This window comes from Spea bombifrons, chromosome 7 (genome assembly GCF_027358695.1).
Source record: "Spea bombifrons isolate aSpeBom1 chromosome 7, aSpeBom1.2.pri, whole genome shotgun sequence".
Taxonomy (NCBI): Eukaryota; Metazoa; Chordata; class Amphibia; order Anura; family Pelobatidae; genus Spea; species Spea bombifrons.
In genome coordinates, this window is record NC_071093.1 from 498,083 (window position 1) to 517,845 (window position 19,763).

The following is a 19,763-nucleotide window of genomic DNA, read 5'->3' on the forward strand; positions in this document are numbered from 1 at the left end:
CTCCAAATACCGGGACACCGCCTTCCTAACATATAGTGTAACCCTGTGAAAAAGAGAGGCCCACCTCACACAGAGACAGACACCCACTACAGGGAGATTACCCGCCGTAAAGAGAGACCCCTGTCATACAGAGGCCCCACTAGAGAGACTGTTTACCCAGCGACCGGTGACAAAGGCCGGGGCAGTCAAACCACAAATACACACCGAGGGGCGATAACTAAACAGAAGCTACGTTACTGAGAGAGCGCGTAATTCAGAGAGCGCATAATTCAGAGAGCCCCTGAGAGAGCGCGTAATTCAGAGAGCGCCAGGAACAAGCACGGCGTCCGGGGCTTTTACCGCCATGCAGGGGGACGCGCCAGCCATGAAGGTCTCTGACAGTGACGGCAAGCTGGATACGGCGCCCAGTCCCCACAACCATCGGGCAGCCAGCAGAGCGGCAGGGAGCAAGCCGTGGCAGTACAGGTAAGAGTACTCACACCCAGCACAGCCGTCCAGCAGAGTCCAGAACCGGTCGCCAGGTCCCCCCGAGCGACCCTGCAGGACCGGCTCCCGTCACCGGGTCCCCCCGAGCGACCCTGCAGGACCGGCTCCCGTCACCGGGTCCCCCCCGAGCGACCCTGCAGGACCGGCTCCCGTCACCGGGTCCCCCCGAGCCACCCTGCAGCACCGGCTCCCGTCACCGGGTCCCCCCGAGCGACCCTGCAGGACCGGCTCCCGTCACCGGGTCCCCCCCGAGCGACCCTGCAGGACCGGCTCCCGTCACCGGGTCCCCCCCGAGCGACCCTGCAGGACCGGCTCCCGTCACCGGGTCCCCCCGAGCGACCCTGCAGGACCGGCTCCCGTCACCGGGTCCCCCCGAGCGACCCTGCAGGACCGGCTCCCATCACCGGGTCCCCCCCGAGCGACCCTGCAGGACCGGCTCCCATCACCGGGTCCCCCCGAGCGACCCTGCAGGACCGGCTCCCATCACCGGGTCCCCCCCGAGCGACCCTGCAGCACCGGCTCCCGTCACCGGGTCCCCCCGAGCGGCCCTGCGGACCGGCTCCCGTCACGTTGATGGTTTTGCGATAGGATTTTCGGTACGGCTGTTATTATAACCGGTTGCCGGTGGCCTCGCTGATGTAACGGCGTGAATGCGCTCAGCACCGCGTTCTCTCCTGGGTTTTCTCCCGGCCCGTTCTGCTTTCTCTCTGTATCTTGGCGCTGCCGCCGTGGATTTCTGCTGCACTTTATTTTCTCCAAATCGCCCCAAATCCCCCAAGATAAAATAATGAAAATACGTCCGTCTGTGTCTTACGCAGCCGGCGCTCGCTGCAGGTCTCGTGCATGCGCTTCGCTTTCGGTGGGCATCGGTCTCCATCCAGAACGCTCTCATTAACCGTCCGCCTGCTGCGGTCACGTTCTTCGCTTGTGGTCGGTGGCTCGGGGCGAGCCGCGTGAAAACCGCCGGTCGCTTTTTAATGCGTTTGCGGAGATTCTTGTTGTGTTATAAATGTCGCCTTTTCCCGCAGCGATCACATGGAGAATATTTGCGGCTACCTGATGAAGTACACCAACCTGGTCACCGGATGGCAGTTTCGGTATGTGCCCCTCGGTTATGGGATACCCTGCATGCATCATCCATGTAAAAGGGCTGCGCACACGCGTGCAGTAATACCTCTGTCCACTGGAGGGGGTTTGCTGCCAACTACCCCGCACAGGTGTTTGGCCAGGGGGTGTGGGGATTCTGGGAGATGCCCCGATGTCGGGTACGGTGTCCTGCATACATTTACCGACCGCACTCTTTCCTTCCTGCAGCTTTTTCGTTTTGAATAACGAGGCCGGCCTGCTGGAATACTTCCTTAACGAGCAGTCCAAGAATCAGAAGCCACGGGCGACGGTCCAGCTGGCCGGGGCAGTTATCTCTCCCAGCGATGAAGACTCTCACACGTTTACTGTGAACGCAGCCAGCGGAGAGCTCTACAAGCTCCGAGGTGGGGTGTCTGCGCATGTACCGGGGACTGGTGATCGGGGTGAGAGTGTCGAGGGGCAGCAAGAGATTTAAAGCTCCGTGGAGTGGGTGCAGTGTGATGATGATGATGTTGATGCACTCATAGGGTTTAGGGGTACACAGCACACAGTGAGGGGTCCTCAGCCCTGTATCCTATCTATACATACATTATATATACATATATATATTTAACCCTCTCCTCTCCCTTCCTGTCAGCCTCTGATGCCAAGGAGCGTCAGCACTGGGTGAGCCGGCTGCAGATCTGCACTCAGCACCACACGGAGGCCATCGGGAAGGTGAGTGGGCATCCTTACCTCCTCTTATATCATTTGTATTATTTAAGTTATATTTATTGCTTATTCACGTTTTTTGGCTGATTACACCCTATTTTTCAGTGTATTTGTGCCGTATAAACTTCAGAGCATCGGGGGCTGCAGCCCATTGGCTCAAAGGTTTCCTCGCTCACCTCACAGCCAATAGGAAAGCCAGACGCCAATATTTCTTTTACAGAATTGGCCCCACTTTAGAACCTGTAAAGGATCCCTCCTGTGCCGTTTCACCATTTAACGCGCGTTTAGTAGAGGCGACCGGCAGAGACCTTAAATAATCTGAAATCCTAATGGCTGAAGAATGCCTGCCCCGGCCGGCATGCAGTAAAATGCATCGGAGTCCATGCAGAATGGGTCTCGACGTACATTAAAAATAAAAATACCATTCTGGGGACTAAACGTCTTTCCCCGAAGTGCAGCCAAGTGCCTCGTATGACTATCCAGTTGGTAAATCGTTGGTGATTTTTGATTTTCCTCCCCGTTTTCCTCTTCGGTTTATGACGTTTCCCGGCTTTGTCTCGTTCGGCAGAATAATCCTCCTCTAAAGTCGCGCAGCTTCTCTCTGGCCTCTCAGGGCAGCGGGAACTCTCCGGGGTCCCAGCGGCGGCCCAGTCAAAACGCATCTTCCTTCTTCAACGCCAGCCACCACCGAGCAATGCCCCCCAACCGGCGAGCCCAGACCCTGCAGCCGGACCACCTCGGGGACGTCCGCGAGGTCAGTGAGTCGGGGCGGCGGCAGAAAGCGCCGTAAGGTTTATGTTCATGTCATAAAAGACCCGTCGGCCGCGTGTTTCTTACGTTACCCGTAAAAGTCTTTAAAACGCACGGGTGCCGCGGGAACGTGACCTGTTTTTTGTGTCGGTTTGTGTGAGAAACTGAAACCTCCGCGTGGAAACCGTGTCCCAAAGTCCTATCGCATTATCTCACGCCGAGATCCCTTACTAAGTGCTGCGGAAAGTGTAATGAGAGCCGATCGGGATGATTCTCGGGTCAGATGCAGAGTTATCACCGACACCAAATCCTGTACTGAGCTGGAAATATAGGCAGCTTCAGGGCGCGCAGGTCCAAGTGCTGCACCCACCAGACTCTCTATTGCATGCGCCAGAACGTAGTGTATACTTACCGCGTAATGGCCGTATACTGGGCGGCTGGCGCGGCGGCTCTCTCTGCGGGCAGCACGGCGGCTCTCTCTGCGGGCAGCACGGCGGCTCTCTCTGCGGGCGGCGCGGCGGCTCTCTCTGCGGGCGGCACGGCGGCTCTTTGCGGGCGTCTCTCTTTGCGGGCGGCTCTTTGCAGGCGTCTCTCTTTGCAGGCGGCACTGCGGTCCTCTGCGGGCGGCTGACTGCGTTCTGCTCCTGTTTGTAGATGATGATCCGGGCCGAGGGGCAGCAGAGGGAGTTGATGCGCAGCATCGAGGGGCTTCCCTCAACCGGTCAACTCAACTCTCTGGACCAGGACCTCCTGATGCTCAAAGCCACGTCCCTGGCCACCCTGAACTGTCTGAACGACTGCTTCCACATGCTGCACCAGCAACACGCTGCCTTCAGCAGGCAGATCCTGCCGCCGGGTGAGTGCCGGCAGCCGGCGGATGAACACATTTCTTGCTGCTGCTCACACGTTGCTTACTCGCGGTCTGCCTTCTTCGGCAATGGCTCCCCCTCGCGCATGTACAGGACTGGAAGCGCTTTCCTGCCACCGATCGGCACTTAAATCGTATAACATCTTCCTAAGATATTGTGATATTAGACTGTATATATACACCGTGTGTATATATATTTATATATAATATATGTGTGTTAAGGGTATGATTTTGTACGAATGCCGACCATCCTCCGCAGTCAGTCGCTATTCTGCACAAGCAGCCCCCGCGTCTGGCCGGTCGGGGTATCGCTGGAGCCTTTTGAGGACTTCAATCTGAATTATTTATTGAGGGAGCATGCGGCGGGCGGACACGCCGGGGGGGTAACCAGGGGCTGCTCCCAGCGGCAGATGCCGGAGTTTGTGCCCCTGTCGGTAAGCGGTGCGCTCGCTCGTTGGTCCTGGCAGGGCTGTTATCGCTGCTTGCAGGAGGTGCTTGTCTCGCTCCCGTGTCATTTTACACCTCCCCGTATCAGGTTGTCCGCGCGTCGGGTGAAAAGCCCCGGCCTATCAGGTGGCTCCATTCTAATTACCGGATACGGTGGAGAACCCGGGGAGGAATATTTCAACAGCCTTCCTCTGCGTGATAGCAAATTGCCCCTGCCTGGGGTAGATTCTGAGGCTCTGGCTACTCTCTCACCCCATGGATTATGAGTCGATTTAAGTGCAAAACTCCTCCTTCTTTAGGAATGACGATCAATTGGCCGGAACCCAAGATCCCGCTGTCCAACCACCTTAAGAACGGAGAGGATCCCAGCTTCCCCACGGAGGAGAGCAAAGAGCCGGACTTACTGAGCGAGGCGCATGCTGTGACCGAGGGCCTGCAGCTGACCCGGGTAAGATCCTTTCCAGGCTCCTGGCCGCTGATGGCCACAAACCTGTGCGAGCGTCTCAGACAAACCCTCCACAGCTGACTGCCGGTGGCCTGCGTGGCATGTAACGTCATGTCATCCATCCCTGGTAACCCGTCCCCTAAACTGCCCCGGGGGGCAGAGTCCCGGCCGTGCGAGAGAGTCCCGGCCGTGCGAGAGAGTCCCGGCCGTGCGAGAGAGTCCCGGCCGTGCGAGAGAGTCCCGGCCGTGCGAGAGAGTCCCGGCCGTGCGAGAGACCCGTCCCCGACAGGTTTAACCTGAACAGGTAGAACGTCCGTCTGACGGCTGGTGAGGTTTCTCTCTCTGGGGTATAGGGATGACTGAGATGCCCTGAGCACCCCACCCTCCATGGCCGTGGTTTTGCCTGTGGGGGGTGTATTTGTCACGTATGATGGAACGGTGTGTCGGGACATCTCCCGTATTATTGCACGATACACCCTGAAATGCATAAACAATAAATGGCTGGAGGCCGAGGGGCTGAAATGTGACGGTATTCAGTTTAAGCAGGGGCCGGGCCGGGCCGGAGAACGGCTCCCGATAAGCGAATGACGTCAATGAGACCAACGGCTCTTATCTGTCACAGAGTCCTAGCTTTCTGCTCCCCGACCTCCTCGTTGCCCCTTTTAGACGGACCCTCCTTCTCTGTCAGCCCCGTAATACCTGTCCATTGAGTGTTATTCCTGATCCGCGCATGTACAATCTGTCACTCACAGGAGCCTGAAGACATAGACCAGGAGGATGAAGTGGAGGATGAGTGTGACTTGGAGGAAGATGACTTGGGTGCCGTGGAGGAGCAGCGCAGCATCATCCTGCACCTCCTGTCGCAGCTCAAACTCGGCATGGACCTGACGCGGGTGAGGAGCCCGGGGCAATGTGATGGGGCATGTTACCCCAGATGGGGCAGGGACCAGGCAAGACCAGGGGGTAATTAGTCCTATGGGGCAGCCACAGGGTACACTCCCAGTAATAGACTCGAGCATGGTAGCTGTCGATGAGCTGTTGTGGTCACCGGGCCCCCCCACTGGTCCCTTTTATGTATTTTTTATTGTATAGAATGTATGGAATTGGGTTCTGCATGGCGTCCTGACTGCCTTCTGCCACGTACAGCATTTACGTGTGTGTGTGTGTGTGTGTATATATGTATGTATGTGTGTGTATATGTATGTATGTGTGTGTGTACATGTGTATATATATATGTGTGTGTGTGTGTATATATGTGTGTATATGTATGTATGTGTGTGTATATGTATGTGTGTGTGTGTATATATATATGTGTATATATGTGTGTATATGTATGTATGTGTGTGTATATGTATGTGTGTGTGTATATATATATGTGTGTGTGTGTGTGTGTAAATATATATACCGTATTGGCCCGAATATAGGCCGCACTTTTCCCCCCACTTTAAGTCTTTAAAGTGGGGGTGCGGCCTATATTCGGGGTCTAGTGGCAGGCAGCGGGGTTAGGATACAGATCCCCCGCAGCGGTGCAGGGGACCTGCATCCTACTCTCTGATACGCTCGGACAGCCTCCCGTGCCAGCACTTCCCACGGGGGGGGAGTACCGGCACGGGAGGTTGTCTAAGCGCATCGCACGGACGTTCACCGGCAGCGGCGATGCGCCGTTGCCGGTGAACGTGCGCACAATGCATTCTAACCCCCCCCCGGCTTACCAGGGCAGACTCCCGGGTGTCTTGCAGGGCCGGCGGAAGACATCTACGCAATACGCGTATACAACTTCCGGTGCCGGCACTTCCGCTGAGTGCCGGTACCGGGAGTTGTATACACGATGAGCATAGATGTCCCCCTCCGGCCCCGTAAGACACCCGGGAGTCTGCTCTGGTAAGTCGGGGGGGGGGGGGAGGACAGAGTGGCAGCATATCTCGGGGGGGGGGGGACAGAGTGGCAGCATGTTTTTTGGTGTGTAAATATATACGTGTGTGTGTGTGTGTGTGTGTGTGTGTGTGTAAATATATACGTGTGTGTGTGTATATAGATATATATGTGTGTGTGTGTAAATATATATGTGTGTGTGTGTGTGTGTGTAAATATATATATATATATGTGTGTGTAAATATATATATGTGTGTGTGTGTGTGTGTATATATATATATATATGTGTGTGTGTATGTATATATGTGTGTGTGTGTAAATATATACGTGTGTGTGTGTGTATATAGATATATATGTGTGTGTGTGTGTGTGTGTAAATATATATGTGTGTGTGTGTAAATATATATGTGTGTGTGTGTGTGTGTGTGTATGTATATATATATATATATGTGTGTGTGTGTGTGTGTATGTATATATATATATATATGTGTGTGTGTGTGTGTGTATGTATATATATATATATATGTGTGTGTGTGTGTATGTATATATGTGTGTGTGTGTGTGTAAATATATATATGTGTGTGTAAATATATATGTGTGTGTGTGTGTGTATGTATATATATATATATATATGTGTGTGTGTGTGTGTGTATGTATATATATATATATATATATGTGTGTGTGTGTGTGTGTGTGTGTGTATGTATATATATATATATGTGTGTGTGTGTGTATGTATATATATATGTGTGTGTGTGTGTGTGTGTAAATATATATATGTGTGTGTAAATATATATGTGTGTGTGTGTGTGTATGTATATATATATATATATATGTGTGTGTGTGTGTGTGTATGTATATATATATATATGTGTGTGTGTGTGTGTATGTATATATATATGTGTGTGTGTGTGTGTGTGTAAATATATATATGTGTGTGTGTATGTATATATGTGTGTGTGCGTATACGGTATATGTATTTATTTTTGCTCAGGTGGTCCTCCCAACCTTCATCTTGGAGAAGCGCTCCTTGTTGGAGATGTACGCCGACTTCCTGTCGCACCCGGACCTCTTCCTGTCCGTCAGCTGCGGCCGGACCCCAGAAGAGCGGATGGTGAGGTTTGTGGAATATTACCTGACCTCTTTTCACGAGGGCCGCAAGGGGGCGCTGGCCAAGAAGCCCTACAACCCCATCATCGGCGAAACATTTCACTGCTCCTGGAGGGTCCCGAAAGACACTGTGGGGTCCGCAGAACCCCTCGAGGCTCCGGCGCCGGACGCTCCGGACCAAGCGCCTCGTTTGGAGGAGACGGGGAGGAAAGATCCGGACTTTTATACAGTCAGATTTGTGGCGGAACAAGTTTCTCACCACCCTCCGGTGTCCGGATTCTACGCAGAGTGTCCGGAACGCAAAATGTGCGTCAATACCCACGTGTGGACCAAAAGCAAGTTCATGGGGATGTCCATTGGCGTGACCATGATCGGCGAAGGTACCGTGTGAGGAGGCGGCGGCGGTTACTAAGGGGGTCGGGACATGGAGTAAGGGGTTGGGGGGACGGAGAGTAAAGGGCGCGTGGAAGGGGCAGGTTTGGTGGTGGGGTTGAAGGACCGGGGAGCGATGGAAAAAGCTGTCTCTGTCCTCACAGGAGTCCTGCATCTGCTGGAGCACGGAGAGGAGTACACCTTCACTCTGCCATGCGCGTACGCGCGCTCCATACTCACCGTGCCGTGGGTGGAACTCGGGGGGAAGATCAACGTGAACTGCGCAAAGTCGGGTTACTCGGCCGCCATCACGTTCCACACCAAGCCCTTCTATGGAGGCAAGTTACACAGGTATGAGCGGGTGCCACGCCGCACGTTACGTGGCTGTTAGCCGTGTGTACGTTACCCTCTGGAAGGGATTCCTCAGTAAGTGGCCTGTGTGGCAGCGCTCTGTGGATCTCGTGGATCTCTGTGGATCTGTTCCAAGCGAGTTTATTGGCAGCTGGCAGAATAACTTTACTGCACCACGTATTGCACGTGTCGATGTATATTATTTATTATTATTGTTATATTATTACTAATAACGTGAGCGCTCAGCCACGTGTCGCAGATGAATGCGTCGGACGCGTGTCGTCTTGCGGGTCTCTGATGAGTTTCCGTGGCTACTTCTCGCCCCGGTTTCATTTTTTTAGGGTCACGGGGGAGATTAAACACAACCCTTCGAACAGCGTGGCGTGTAGGATTCAGGGAGAGTGGAACAGCGTGCTGGAGTTCGCACACAGCAGCGGCGAGACGCGATCGGTCGACCTCTCCAAGCTCCCGGTGACGCGGAAGCGCGTGCGTCCCGTCGAGAAGCAGGGGCTCTTCGAATCAAGGTATAAAAAGCTGTTCCGGTGCAAGGCTTGATTAAAGGGGTCCTATCGCCATAGCAACCAAAAGGACTTATCTTGAAATCCTATTGGTTGCTATGGCAATAAGACCACATTTGATATTATGTACCAGAATCTCTTTGCATTTATGACCCTGACCGTTAGTTAAACCTGAATTTGAGTATTACTGTGCTGTGCTGTGTGTGTGTGTGTGTGTGTGTGCTGTGTGTGTATATATATAATGTGCTGTGTGTGTGTATATATATAATGTGCTGTGTGTGTATATATATAATGTGCTGTGTGTGTGTATATATATAATGTGCTGTGTGTGTATATATATATGTGTGTGTGTGTGTGTGTGTGTATATATATATAAATGTGTGTGTGTGTGTGTGTGTGTGTGTGTGTGTGTATATATATATATAATGTGCTGTGTGTATGTACATGTAGTGTGCTGTGTGTGTATATATGTGTATGTGTATATATATATATATATATATATATATATATATAATGTGTGTGAGTGTATATATATAATGTGCTGTATGTATAATCCGGTGCCTGTATGACGTGTAACACGTCTCGTGTGGTTCCAGGCGTCTCTGGGCTGAAGTTACGGAGTCTTTGCGCGCAAAAAATATAGACAAAGCCACAGAACACAAGCGGAGTCTGGAGGAGCGTCAGAGAGCGGAGGAGCGGCTGCGGGCCGAGACCGAGACCGCCTGGAAGACGAAATACTTTAATAAAGAGGTACGTCTGCGAGACCCGGCCGAGCGGCCCCCAGTTAGAGCCCCGGAAGCGAACCACAGCGGTCGCAGTAAAGCGCTCTTCCCCGGCGTATACTCTGTAACCGACCCGGCGATACGGTCTCTGCGTTCAGCTTGGGGGTCTGCGCTCTCGCATCAGAGACCCCCAGATCAGAGCTTTACCTGCCTCTGGCTGCTCGGTCCGGGCTGTTGCCGCGGCGGGGTGCCTGGCGTGGGGACCGGGGTATTTTTAGTGCAGTTTTGGGTTTATTCATTTACCGTTTTCAAGCGACGGATTGATTTTCTGTATCCAAGCGATTCCGGCTGCTCGTATTTCCGGTAACTGGTCTTTTTTTTGTGACAGGGAGACGGATGGGTGTATTACCGGCCCCTGTGGACGAGCCCCGATTCTGGCCTTTAATGGAGCGGTGTGACGTGCCGGTGCTCGAGGGGCGGGACCCCGTCTGCGGTGACTCTCGGCTTTTCTGCGGGACGGAGGAGGCTCCGCTCGGCGTGGTTCATGTTATCCTCTCTGCGGCAGCGGCCCCCCCCCCGGATCTGGCGCCCCCCCCCCGTTGGGTGTGAAAGCTTTATTTTTCATCTGTAAACTAACCTCTTTATTAACCCGTTCAGCGCTGGCCTGGAACTTCCTACAGTATTATTTGGATTAGGTTTAACCGGCTGCCCGAAGTATCAGGATCGCGGGGGGGGGGTTAGTGCGAGAGTTGGTGCAAAAGGGTCCTCATCAAACAGCTTTTGGAGAAGAACCCCCCCACACACACATCTGAATTAACCCTTTCTCTCGCTGGACTGGACACCTCACAGGATTTGCGTGTCACCCGTATCGTAGAACGCGTTAGTTTCGCTGTCTTTAGGCTGATTTGCTGTGACTTTACAAGCTCTGTCGACTTTCGATAAAGTAACGAGTATCCGCAGCTAACGGGGCAGGGATTAACCCTCTGTGTGCCGGAGGGGGGCGCTTTGCCAGCGGCGTCTCAGCCGTTACCCTGCCGGCTTCTTATCGGGACGATCGGTAACTTCCAACTGACCTCATCGTGAGCAGAAAGTGACATCTCTGCCAATAAAAGCACATGGGAAAAGCTGGCAATTTGTGGGGCTTATGACGCCGTATGATGTCACCGTATGATGTCACAATATCTGATTCAGGTAGAAATTTCTTTTATAAAATGATTGCTGGACGCTCCCCGTACGATCGCTCCCCGCGGAGCGGTGCCTTAATCTCTCTTCTGAATGTTGTCTTCCAATCGGTGTGTTTGATGTTGGATCTGTATCCGCTGTCCTCTCATTGTCATAAATAAAGACACCGCGTGGTCTGTCACCGTCTGCTGCACGCGTGTTTCACGTGATCTGACAACGATCACGTAGCCTGGAGAATCATCCAGATCCACCACGGCTGCGACTTTAATGTATATGATGGGGGGGGTATCACGCAGAATCCCCTTGCATGCGTTTGCCCCTTGGTACTGGGGGCAGTGTATAGGGCGCTGGGCAGTGTGGTTCTCGGCTACCTCCAACATGATTTTAAGAGAAGAATGTAAGTGATGCGGGATTACGGGGGTTGTGAAGAAGAGTGTGACGCGGGGTAACGGGGCAGAGTGGCGGTTGTGGAGAGGGGGGAGCGTGTTTGTGGAGGGGTGACACAGGGTAATGGGGGGGCAGAGCAGCGGTTGGAGGGGGGACACACGTGGTAACTTCAAAACACAATGACAGAACAGGTCGATATAACTACGCAAGAGGGGGTGCGGCCCCCCAATCACCGCCCAGCGGAGGAGGGGCTACCTAGAAATCACCGCCTTGCAGAAGATGGAGTCATCCCCCCTCCTAATCAATGCCCACTGAGGGCGTGGTCGCCGTATCCCCGCGCCTGCGCATTCTTACTTTCTGCCCGGTCGCCATGGAGTCCGCCAGCAGCCTCGGACCGGAATCGGATTTGACACCGAACTATGGACCGGAAGCGGGTGGCATAACGGAGCAGAGTAACCCAGAAGCAGATGATATCCTCGCGGAGGAGGTTTCCCGGTTATTGGAGCCCAGCAGTTTTGGGACAGAGAGCTGTGGAGACTGCGGCCCAACGGTGAGGGGGATGCTCAGCACTGATATGCACCGCAGCGCTGATTATAACCGTAAATCACGGGAAAGCAATTAAGGGAGGAAGAAAAAAGCTGTGATAACCGGATAAGCGTTATCGGTAGAGGGTGAGGGGCCTCAGTGTGCCCCGCTTGGGGGACGGGAGAGAATTTATTCCAAAGCAGAGGAAAAGTTACAGCAGGCGGCCGGAATGTCACTGGAGGGTCGGAGGCTGAGGCCGGACGGGGCTGACTTTGTTTTGGTTTTCTGTGTTGGTGGAAATGATCAAAGTTCACTTGGGGTGAGGAGGGGCTGCGGGGGCAATAGGGCAGGATCTGAGGTCCGAGACATTCTGGGAGGGGGGCGCTCTGGCTGTCAGTGATGAGAGTTGTGTATATCGGCTGCTCCCTCTTTCTGTGCAGATGGCGGAGGACGGCGGTTTACTGAAGAAACTCGAAATCAGCGTCTCCGAAGCCGAGAAACGGACTGGAAAAAATGCAGTGAACATGCAGGAAACGTACACGGCGTACCTGATAGAGACCAGGTAACGGGGGGCCCCCCGACAGAGACCAGGTAACGGGGGGGCAAACACGGGGGAACCCGACAGAGACCGGCGTGTAACGGGGGGGGGCAAACACGGGGGAACCGGACAGAGACCGGGCAATGGGGGGGGCCAACACGGGGGATCCCGACAGAGACCGGGCGATGGGGGCAAACACTGAGGAACCCGACAGAGACCGGGGGAACCTGAAGCTCCGGAGACGATGTTGCCGTTTAAATGTGTTTTAGGTCTTTGGAGTCCGAGGCGCAGAGTTCCCCGTTGGACAGTCTGTGGAGGCGTTACAGCGAGTTTGAGTTACTCCGGAACCACCTGTCCGCCGGTTACCCGTTTGTGGTCGTTCCTCCGCTCCCAGAGAAACGGGTATCCGCTTATTTATTACAAACGCTTAACGGTCACCAGGGTAACAGCTCGTTAACGGGGCACCCTCATGCCGAATTCATCCGTGCCGACAGAGAGAGGGCTTTTAAAATACTTCTTACTCCCCAGCGCCAATCCCCCCCCATGCATTTATTATCAGTCGCTGGTATGAAGGCGGTGAGACGCGAGTAAAATCGCTCGGAATCGGGACAGTCGGTAGCTTTGTGGGTGTATTGGGTAGCTGACGACGTCCCCCCGCTCCGCACGGGGTCTGTTCTGGAAGCCCTGGGGTAGATCACCCGAGGCTGGTCTTTGCCAAATGCCCCGAGTAACACCTTTTGTGTTCTTTGCACAGGCAGAGTTTGTTTGGCACAAGCTGTCGGCCGACAACATGGATCCCGACTTTGTGGAGAGACGAAGGATCGGTTTGGAAAACTTCCTGCTCCGCGTCGCTTCTCATCCGGTTCTCTGCCACGACAAAATCTTCAGCGCCTTCCTTGCGCAGGTACGTTCTCAAACCAGCCGGTTCCGGATTCAGTCTCCGGAACGACCCTGGATCCCAACGCCGATGTCCGACTCCTCCGGCACTTTCTTTGAGTTGTTTTGTTTCCCCAGGAGAGCGGCTGGAAGGAGGCTGTGAACGAGGCAGCGCTGCAGGTTAAGGTGAGCAGTCTGTGCCCCCGGGTGCCGTCTGTGCCCCCGGCTGCCGTCTGTGCCCCCGGCTGCCGTCTGTGCCCCCGGCTGCCGTCTGTGCCCCCGGCTGCCCTGTTATGTAATTTACCCACCCGCGTCTTTGCCGATTGGGGCAGAAAGCAGTCCTGTTGGGGGTGTCGGGCAGTTCAAGTTTGAAGGAACATTTCACGTCAACCTCCATTTTTTCCTCCCCTGCAGTCGGACTCCAGGTTAAAGGCACTAAATGCAACTTTTCGTGTTAAGAACCCAGACAGGTGAGTAAATCTGGCGGTTTTTGGTTTCGTCGCCATGTCTCTGGGGGGGGATGCGTTGCTCCATTTATAAGGGACGGTTTGTGATTCCCGGAGATCCGCTGTGCGTTTGATGGGTGATGCGGCTGCGCAGGCTCGCGGTGACGTGGCTCGGGGTGACGTGGCTCGGGGTGACGTGGCTCGGGGTGACGTGGTTTTCTGTTGAATAGAATGGTTGGAAGTATAATATTTTAGAAGCGTTTGAGGGGCGTTCGTTCTGTACAGACGCCGTTATCTCAGCCGCTTTCTAATGAGATTTCCTGGTGAGCTATACGTGTGTCCGTTGGGGCCGATACACCTCTGACTCGGGAGCGTGTTGGCCGTGTGTCCGTTGGGGCCGATGCACTTCTGACTCGGCAGCGTGTTGGCCGTGTGTCCGTTGGGGCCGATGCACTTCTGACTCGGGAGCGTGTTGGCCGTGTGTCCGTTGGGGCCGATGCACTTCTGACTCGGCAGCGTGTTGGCCGTGTGTCCGTTGGGGCCGATACACCTCTGACTCGGGAGCGTGTTGGCCGTGTGTCCGTTGGGGCCGATGCACTTCTGACTCGGGAGCGTGTTGGCTGTGTGTCCGTTGGGGCCGATGCACTTCTGACTCGGGAGCGTGTTGGCCGTGTGTCCGTTGGGGCCGATACACCTCTGACTCGGGAACGTTTTGGCCGTGTGTCCGTTGGGGCCGATGCACTTCTGACTCGGGAACGTTTTGGCCGTGTGTCCGTTGGGGCCGATGCACTTCTGACTCGGGAGCGTGTTGGCCCTGTGTCCGTTGGGGCCGACACACCTCTGACACGGGAGCGTGTTGGCCCTGTGTCCGTTGGGGCCGATGCACTTCTGACTCGGGAATGTGTTGGCCGTGTGTCCGTTGGGGCCGATGCACTTCTGACTTGGGAGCGTGTTGGCCTTGTGTCCGTTGGGGCCGATACACCTCTCGCTCGATGCTGATTGCCTTCTCTTTCCAGGAGATTTAGTGAGCTGAAGCATTACAGCGATGAGCTGCAGTCTGTCATCTCCCACCTCCTGCGGGTCCGAGCTGTGAGTATCCGCAGAATTATCTCGCCGGTTACCGTGTTGGGGATCTGCTCTGAAATCACACAAAGTACCCGGTGTAGCGGAATCGGGACGGGAAGGAGATGTTCGTCTTCGGTATCCGTCAATAATGCGAGAAGCGGCCGGGATCTGCAGTAATGGCTTCTGTTTTCTCTACACAGAGAGTTGCCGATCGGCTGTACGGAGTCTACAAAGTTCATGGAAATTACGGCCGAGTGTTCAGGTTAGTGGGGCGACGATTTATTCACCGGTGGAGACCCCGCTTTAGATCCTCCGTGTCTCGTGAGACGGCCGGGTTGTGGTCTCTGTTCGTTGTGTGGAGGAATCTCTCGCGGTTTGTCTGTCCTACGCGTCGCGTGTTGGGAAGGAAGGGTGTGTGTGGTGGGCTCTGCATGTGGGGGGCAAATGGTTGCCGGTTTCACTGATCATTGTCAATCCTCTGTCTGCAGTGAGTGGAGTGCGATAGAGAAGGAGATGGGGGATGGACTGCAGAGCGCCGGACACCACATGGATGTGTGAGTATTAATATGTAAGCAGCGTGTACCTGACCTAGTGGCCCCAGGAGATCAGCCAATCAGCTCCACGCTCACAAGCGAGCCTAGGATTTCATGGTTAGGGGCTTACTGACTAAGTTGTATAGCCTGAAGTTATGTCTGTGCCACTCGCGATGGTGGCAGAATGTTATTGTGAATATCTTTAGACAAGGACTGTCATGCTTGGTGCGCGGCGCCCCCGTGGTGCGCGACTTCCTGCGGGCCGCATGTATTTCTTGGAGTGTAATCGGTCTCCTCGCGCAGGTACGCGGCGTCCATCGACGATATCCTGGAGGAGGAAGAGCAGTACGCCGACCAGCTTAAGGAATATCTGTTCTACGCTGAGGCCTTACGGTAACAAATCGGCTTTAAGATCGTGGGGTCTCCCGGGTTTGCTGTGGGTGGTCCGTGTGTCCCGCCGGTGGGTAACTTCGCGTCTTTAATGTTTCAGGGCCGTGTGCCGGAAGCACGAACTCCTTCAGTACGACCTGGAAACGGCGGCTCTGGATCTCGCTTCCAAAAAACAGCAGAGCGAAGAGCTGGCTACTGGGGTACGTGAGACGGACGATCGCCCCCCGTGAGTCTGGTACCCGCTATCGCTTCTAACCCTGATTTTACCGCCTCGCGGGACGGGTTTGAGTGGCAGGTTCTGTTTGGGTGGGGGGCGCGGGGGCCGAATCTCCGCTGACCGGAGCCGTCTTTTATTCTCTGCAGTCGGTGAAAACGTTTTCACTGAAAGGAATGACCAGCAAACTGTTTGGCCAAGAAACCCCGGAGCAGCGAGAGGCCAAGATAAAGCTGCTAGAGGAGCAGATACAGGAGGGAGAGGAGCAGCTAAAGGCGCGGAACGTGGAGGGCAGGTAAACCCCCAGCTAGTCTCCCCTCGCCCCCCCGTTAACCCTTTACCTGCAGCTAAAGGCGCGGAACGTGGAGGGCAGGTAAACCCCCAGCTAGTCTCCCCTCGCCCCCCCGTTAACCCTTTACCTGCAGCTAAAGGCGCGGAACGTGGAGGGCAGGTAAACCCCCAGCTAGTCTCCCTTCGCCCCCCCCCGTTAACCCTTTACCTGCAGCTAAAGGCGCGGAACGTGGAGGGCAGGTAAACCCCCGGCTAGTCTACCCCCCCCCGTTAACCCTTTACCTGCAGCTAAAGGTGCAGAACATGGATGGCAGGTAAACTCCCAGGTTGCCCCCCCAACACATTAACCTGCGCAGAAATGATTACAAGGTCTGTTTGTGCTGAAATTGCATGAATTGGCCCAGGATTTGCAGGGACAGGTATGGGGGGGCGACACAGGTGGCACAGATCATTAAGCAGAACGTTTGAGTGTCCGGCGGGGCCGGTTCGATCCACAAGCGGTTCTGTAAGCAGCAAACAGACCAAAATAATTTTGTGTTCAGAGAGTTTGTGAAGAACTCGTGGCTGGAGATCGAGCGATTCAAGGAGCAGAAGAATCGGGACCTTAAAGAAGCTCTGATCAGCTACGCCGTGATGCAAATCAGCATGTGCAAGAAGGTATTACACGCGTGCGAGCCGCGGGCGCATGGGGTGAGAGGGTGCGAGCCGCGGGCGCATGGGGTGAGAGGGTGCGAGCCGCGGGCGCATGGGGTGAGAGCGTGCGATGTGTGTAATAATTACATGCTGTGTGCGTATAACATGTTGTATATATGTGCGTGTGTATGTATATATGTGTGTATAATAACATGTTGTATATGTGTGTGTGTGTGTGTGTGTATATATGTGTGTATAATAACATGTTGTATATGTGTGTGTGTATAATAACATGTTGTATATGTGTGTGTGTGTATATATGTGTGTATAATAACATGTTGTATGTGTGTGTGTGTGTGTATAATAACATGTATATATGTGCGTGTGTATGTATATATGTGTGTATAATAACATGTTGTATGTGTGTGTGTGTGTGTGTGTGTGTGTGTGTGTGTATATATGTGTGTATAATAACATGTTGTATATGTGTGTGTGTGTATATATGTGTGTATAATAACATGTTGTGTGTGTGTGTGTGTATAATAACATGTTGTATATATGTGCGTGTGTATGTATATATGTGTGTATAATAACATGTTGTATATGTGTGTGTGTGTGTGTGTGTGTGTGTGTATATATGTGTGTATAATAACATGTTGTATATGTGTGTATAATAACATGTTGTATGTGTGTGTGTGTGTGTGTGTGTGTATAATAACATGTTGTATATGTGTGTACAGGGCATCCAGGTCTGGACAAATGCGAAGGAATGCTTCAGCAAGATGTGATCGGAGGACGGTCGCCCCGCATCGTGCCGCGTGGGAGAAGCGCGAGTGCGTCTGCGGTGATACTCGGTGCTGCGGGACAGTCAGACCCGGCCGGGTGATCTCGCCCCGAACGTACCGGACGCATCCTGCGGTCGCAGCTTTCATTCTATCGCGTGAGCTTTTCCTTAATGCGACTTTCGCTCCACGGAATCTCCCTCCGCTGCGTGAAATCTTCACACGAAATGCACGTTAATCAGGAAATTCCAGGAGCTGCGTCCGTTCCCCGACGGCGAGTCTCCTGATTAATCCCTCTGTCACAAACTGTCCGGAATGCATTAAAGCTCCGGCTCGGTGTCCCGGCTGCGCGTTTCAGCTTCGCCAGTGAAGAAGTTTTGAAAAAAGAATATATTTTTCTTTTAAACAGATTTTTTGAAATGCAGAATATTGAGAAACGGTCTCTAGATTTTCCCCGGGGGGGGCTTCTAGCCGCTAATGCCCCGTAGAGAGCCGCCAATGTGCCAACTCCTTCAGACAAGCTTCTGAAAATGACCCTCCTGCTGCGGGAAATGCACCAATACTGGGTCCTTTTGGAGCTTCCACCAAGTGAAATCAATTCAGAGAATGAAATCGTTCAAATTCTATGCAGAAATTATCCAAGAAAGAGAAGTTTTCTGTTTCGGTGAATCAGGAGAATGTTCTAAAGAGCATGAATTTCCCCGATTTGTTTTTGACGAGGCCGTCGACCCGGAGCTCTTCCATCTGCCGGTAGCGCGGTCCGTGGCCTGATGTTCCTGCGATGTTTGCACTTGGTGATAATTTTGGGGTCCGGCCCCTGCTGCCCCCTAGGGTAGAGAGCAAACCCACGTCTGTGAGGGTATCCCGTGTATCCGGGTCCTACATTCCAGCGCAGAAAGTGCCGTGCCTTCCCCTGACTCGCGGCCGCTTTCCTCGCTGCTTCTGACGCGCGTCTTAGTGAGATTTTTTCCCCTTTCTCTGTAATTTTCTCTTTTTGTTCTCGTTCGCTAATCCCTTTCGAGCGGACGAGACGATTTATTGTATTCCTTGTGCCAAATAAGCAGAATTAAAATGATCCTTTATACGTTTTTGCCGCTGTTATGTTGTTTTATTAACCCTGCGTTGCCGAACATGCCTGTCAGTGCCAGGGCATCCGGCTGTTTACTCCTTTTTACAGATGTTCGCATTTGGTCCCGGCCCCCGGAATACTTTCTAATAAATGTGTGTAATATATGATATATATGTGTGTGTGTGCATATATAATATATGTATGTGTGTGTGTGTGCATATATAATATATGTATGTGTGTGTATATATACATACATCTGTGTTACAAAACCTATCTGGCAGGGTTTGGAGATGTGGCGGCAGGGGCTGGTGTGATGGCGGTGGCGGCAGGGGCTGGTGTGGTGGCGGCAGGGGCTGGTGTGATGGCGGCGGCGGCAGGGGCTGGTGTGGTGGCGGCAGGGGCTGGTGTGATGGCGGTGGCGGCAGGGGCTGGTGTGATGGCGGAGGCGGCAGGGGCTGGTGTGATGGCGGTGGCGGCAGGGGCTGGTGTGATGGCGGAGGCGGCAGGGGCTGGTGTGATGGCGGTGGCGGCAGGGGCTGGTGTGATGGCGGTGGCGGCAGGGGCTGGTGTGATGGCGGTGGCGGCAGGGGCTGGTGTGATGGCGGAGGCGGCAGGGGCTGGTGTGATGGCGGAGGCGGCAGGGGCTGTGATGGCTCCGCTGCGTTTAATTAAAACACGTGACATCTGAGGCCTCGAGTCAGCAGCAGCCGCCATTATTCCCAGAATTGGGTTATCACTTTGGGGGGTTCACGGGGCCAGTGACCTTTTGACCTTTGAGCAGGGTTCTAGATCCTTGACACAGGTGGCGATTACAGAGACGCCAATAGTGGAGGAGCGCAGTATTTCTAATAACATAAATCCACATCCTGTTCGCGTCCAATCACTGCTCATCCACAGCGGATCCCGTCCGTATCATCCACTCGCGACGCAAAGTAACGATATGTATCGCCATCATATTCCACAACGCTGTACAACGGGTAAATGGGACATACTTCTCGCTTACAGAAAGGAAAGGAGGGCCCGGCACAGAGGAGCTCTGTACGTCCGGCTTCGCCTCGGTGAGGGGTGCAGCCCTCGGCCTGTCGGTCTTCGGG

General features: G+C 53.8%; 2 protein-coding genes across 3 annotated transcripts; both read left to right on the forward strand.

Moving 5' to 3' along the window:
• Positions 1-296: 296 nt before the first annotated feature.
• Positions 297-10,307, forward strand: OSBPL11 (oxysterol binding protein like 11). Of its 2 annotated transcripts, XM_053471615.1 has the most exons (13): positions 297-465; positions 1,515-1,583; positions 1,801-1,976; positions 2,210-2,289; positions 2,852-3,037; positions 3,688-3,889; positions 4,648-4,796; positions 5,546-5,686; positions 7,660-8,155; positions 8,312-8,498; positions 8,840-9,022; positions 9,613-9,766; positions 10,127-10,307. In XM_053471615.1, the coding sequence occupies exons 1-13, from the start codon at positions 344-346 to the stop codon at positions 10,181-10,183; spliced, it is 2,202 nt and encodes a 733-aa protein (XP_053327590.1). In that variant the 5' UTR covers positions 297-343; the 3' UTR covers positions 10,184-10,307. The 2 variants fall into 2 exon arrangements, with proteins under 2 accessions (XP_053327590.1, XP_053327591.1); XM_053471616.1 differs by lacking the exon at positions 2,852-3,037.
• A 1,329-nt stretch (positions 10,308-11,636) lies between these two features.
• On the forward strand, positions 11,637-17,993 carry SNX4 (sorting nexin 4). The gene is made up of 14 exons (XM_053471212.1): positions 11,637-11,857; positions 12,273-12,394; positions 12,640-12,772; positions 13,125-13,274; positions 13,385-13,432; positions 13,661-13,716; positions 14,709-14,781; positions 14,958-15,019; positions 15,246-15,311; positions 15,594-15,683; positions 15,781-15,880; positions 16,044-16,189; positions 16,728-16,842; positions 17,559-17,993. Exons 1-14 carry the CDS (start codon positions 11,678-11,680, stop codon positions 17,604-17,606), a joined length of 1,389 nt encoding a protein of 462 aa, XP_053327187.1. The 5' UTR covers positions 11,637-11,677; the 3' UTR covers positions 17,607-17,993.
• The last annotated feature ends 1,770 nt before the right edge of the window (positions 17,994-19,763 follow it).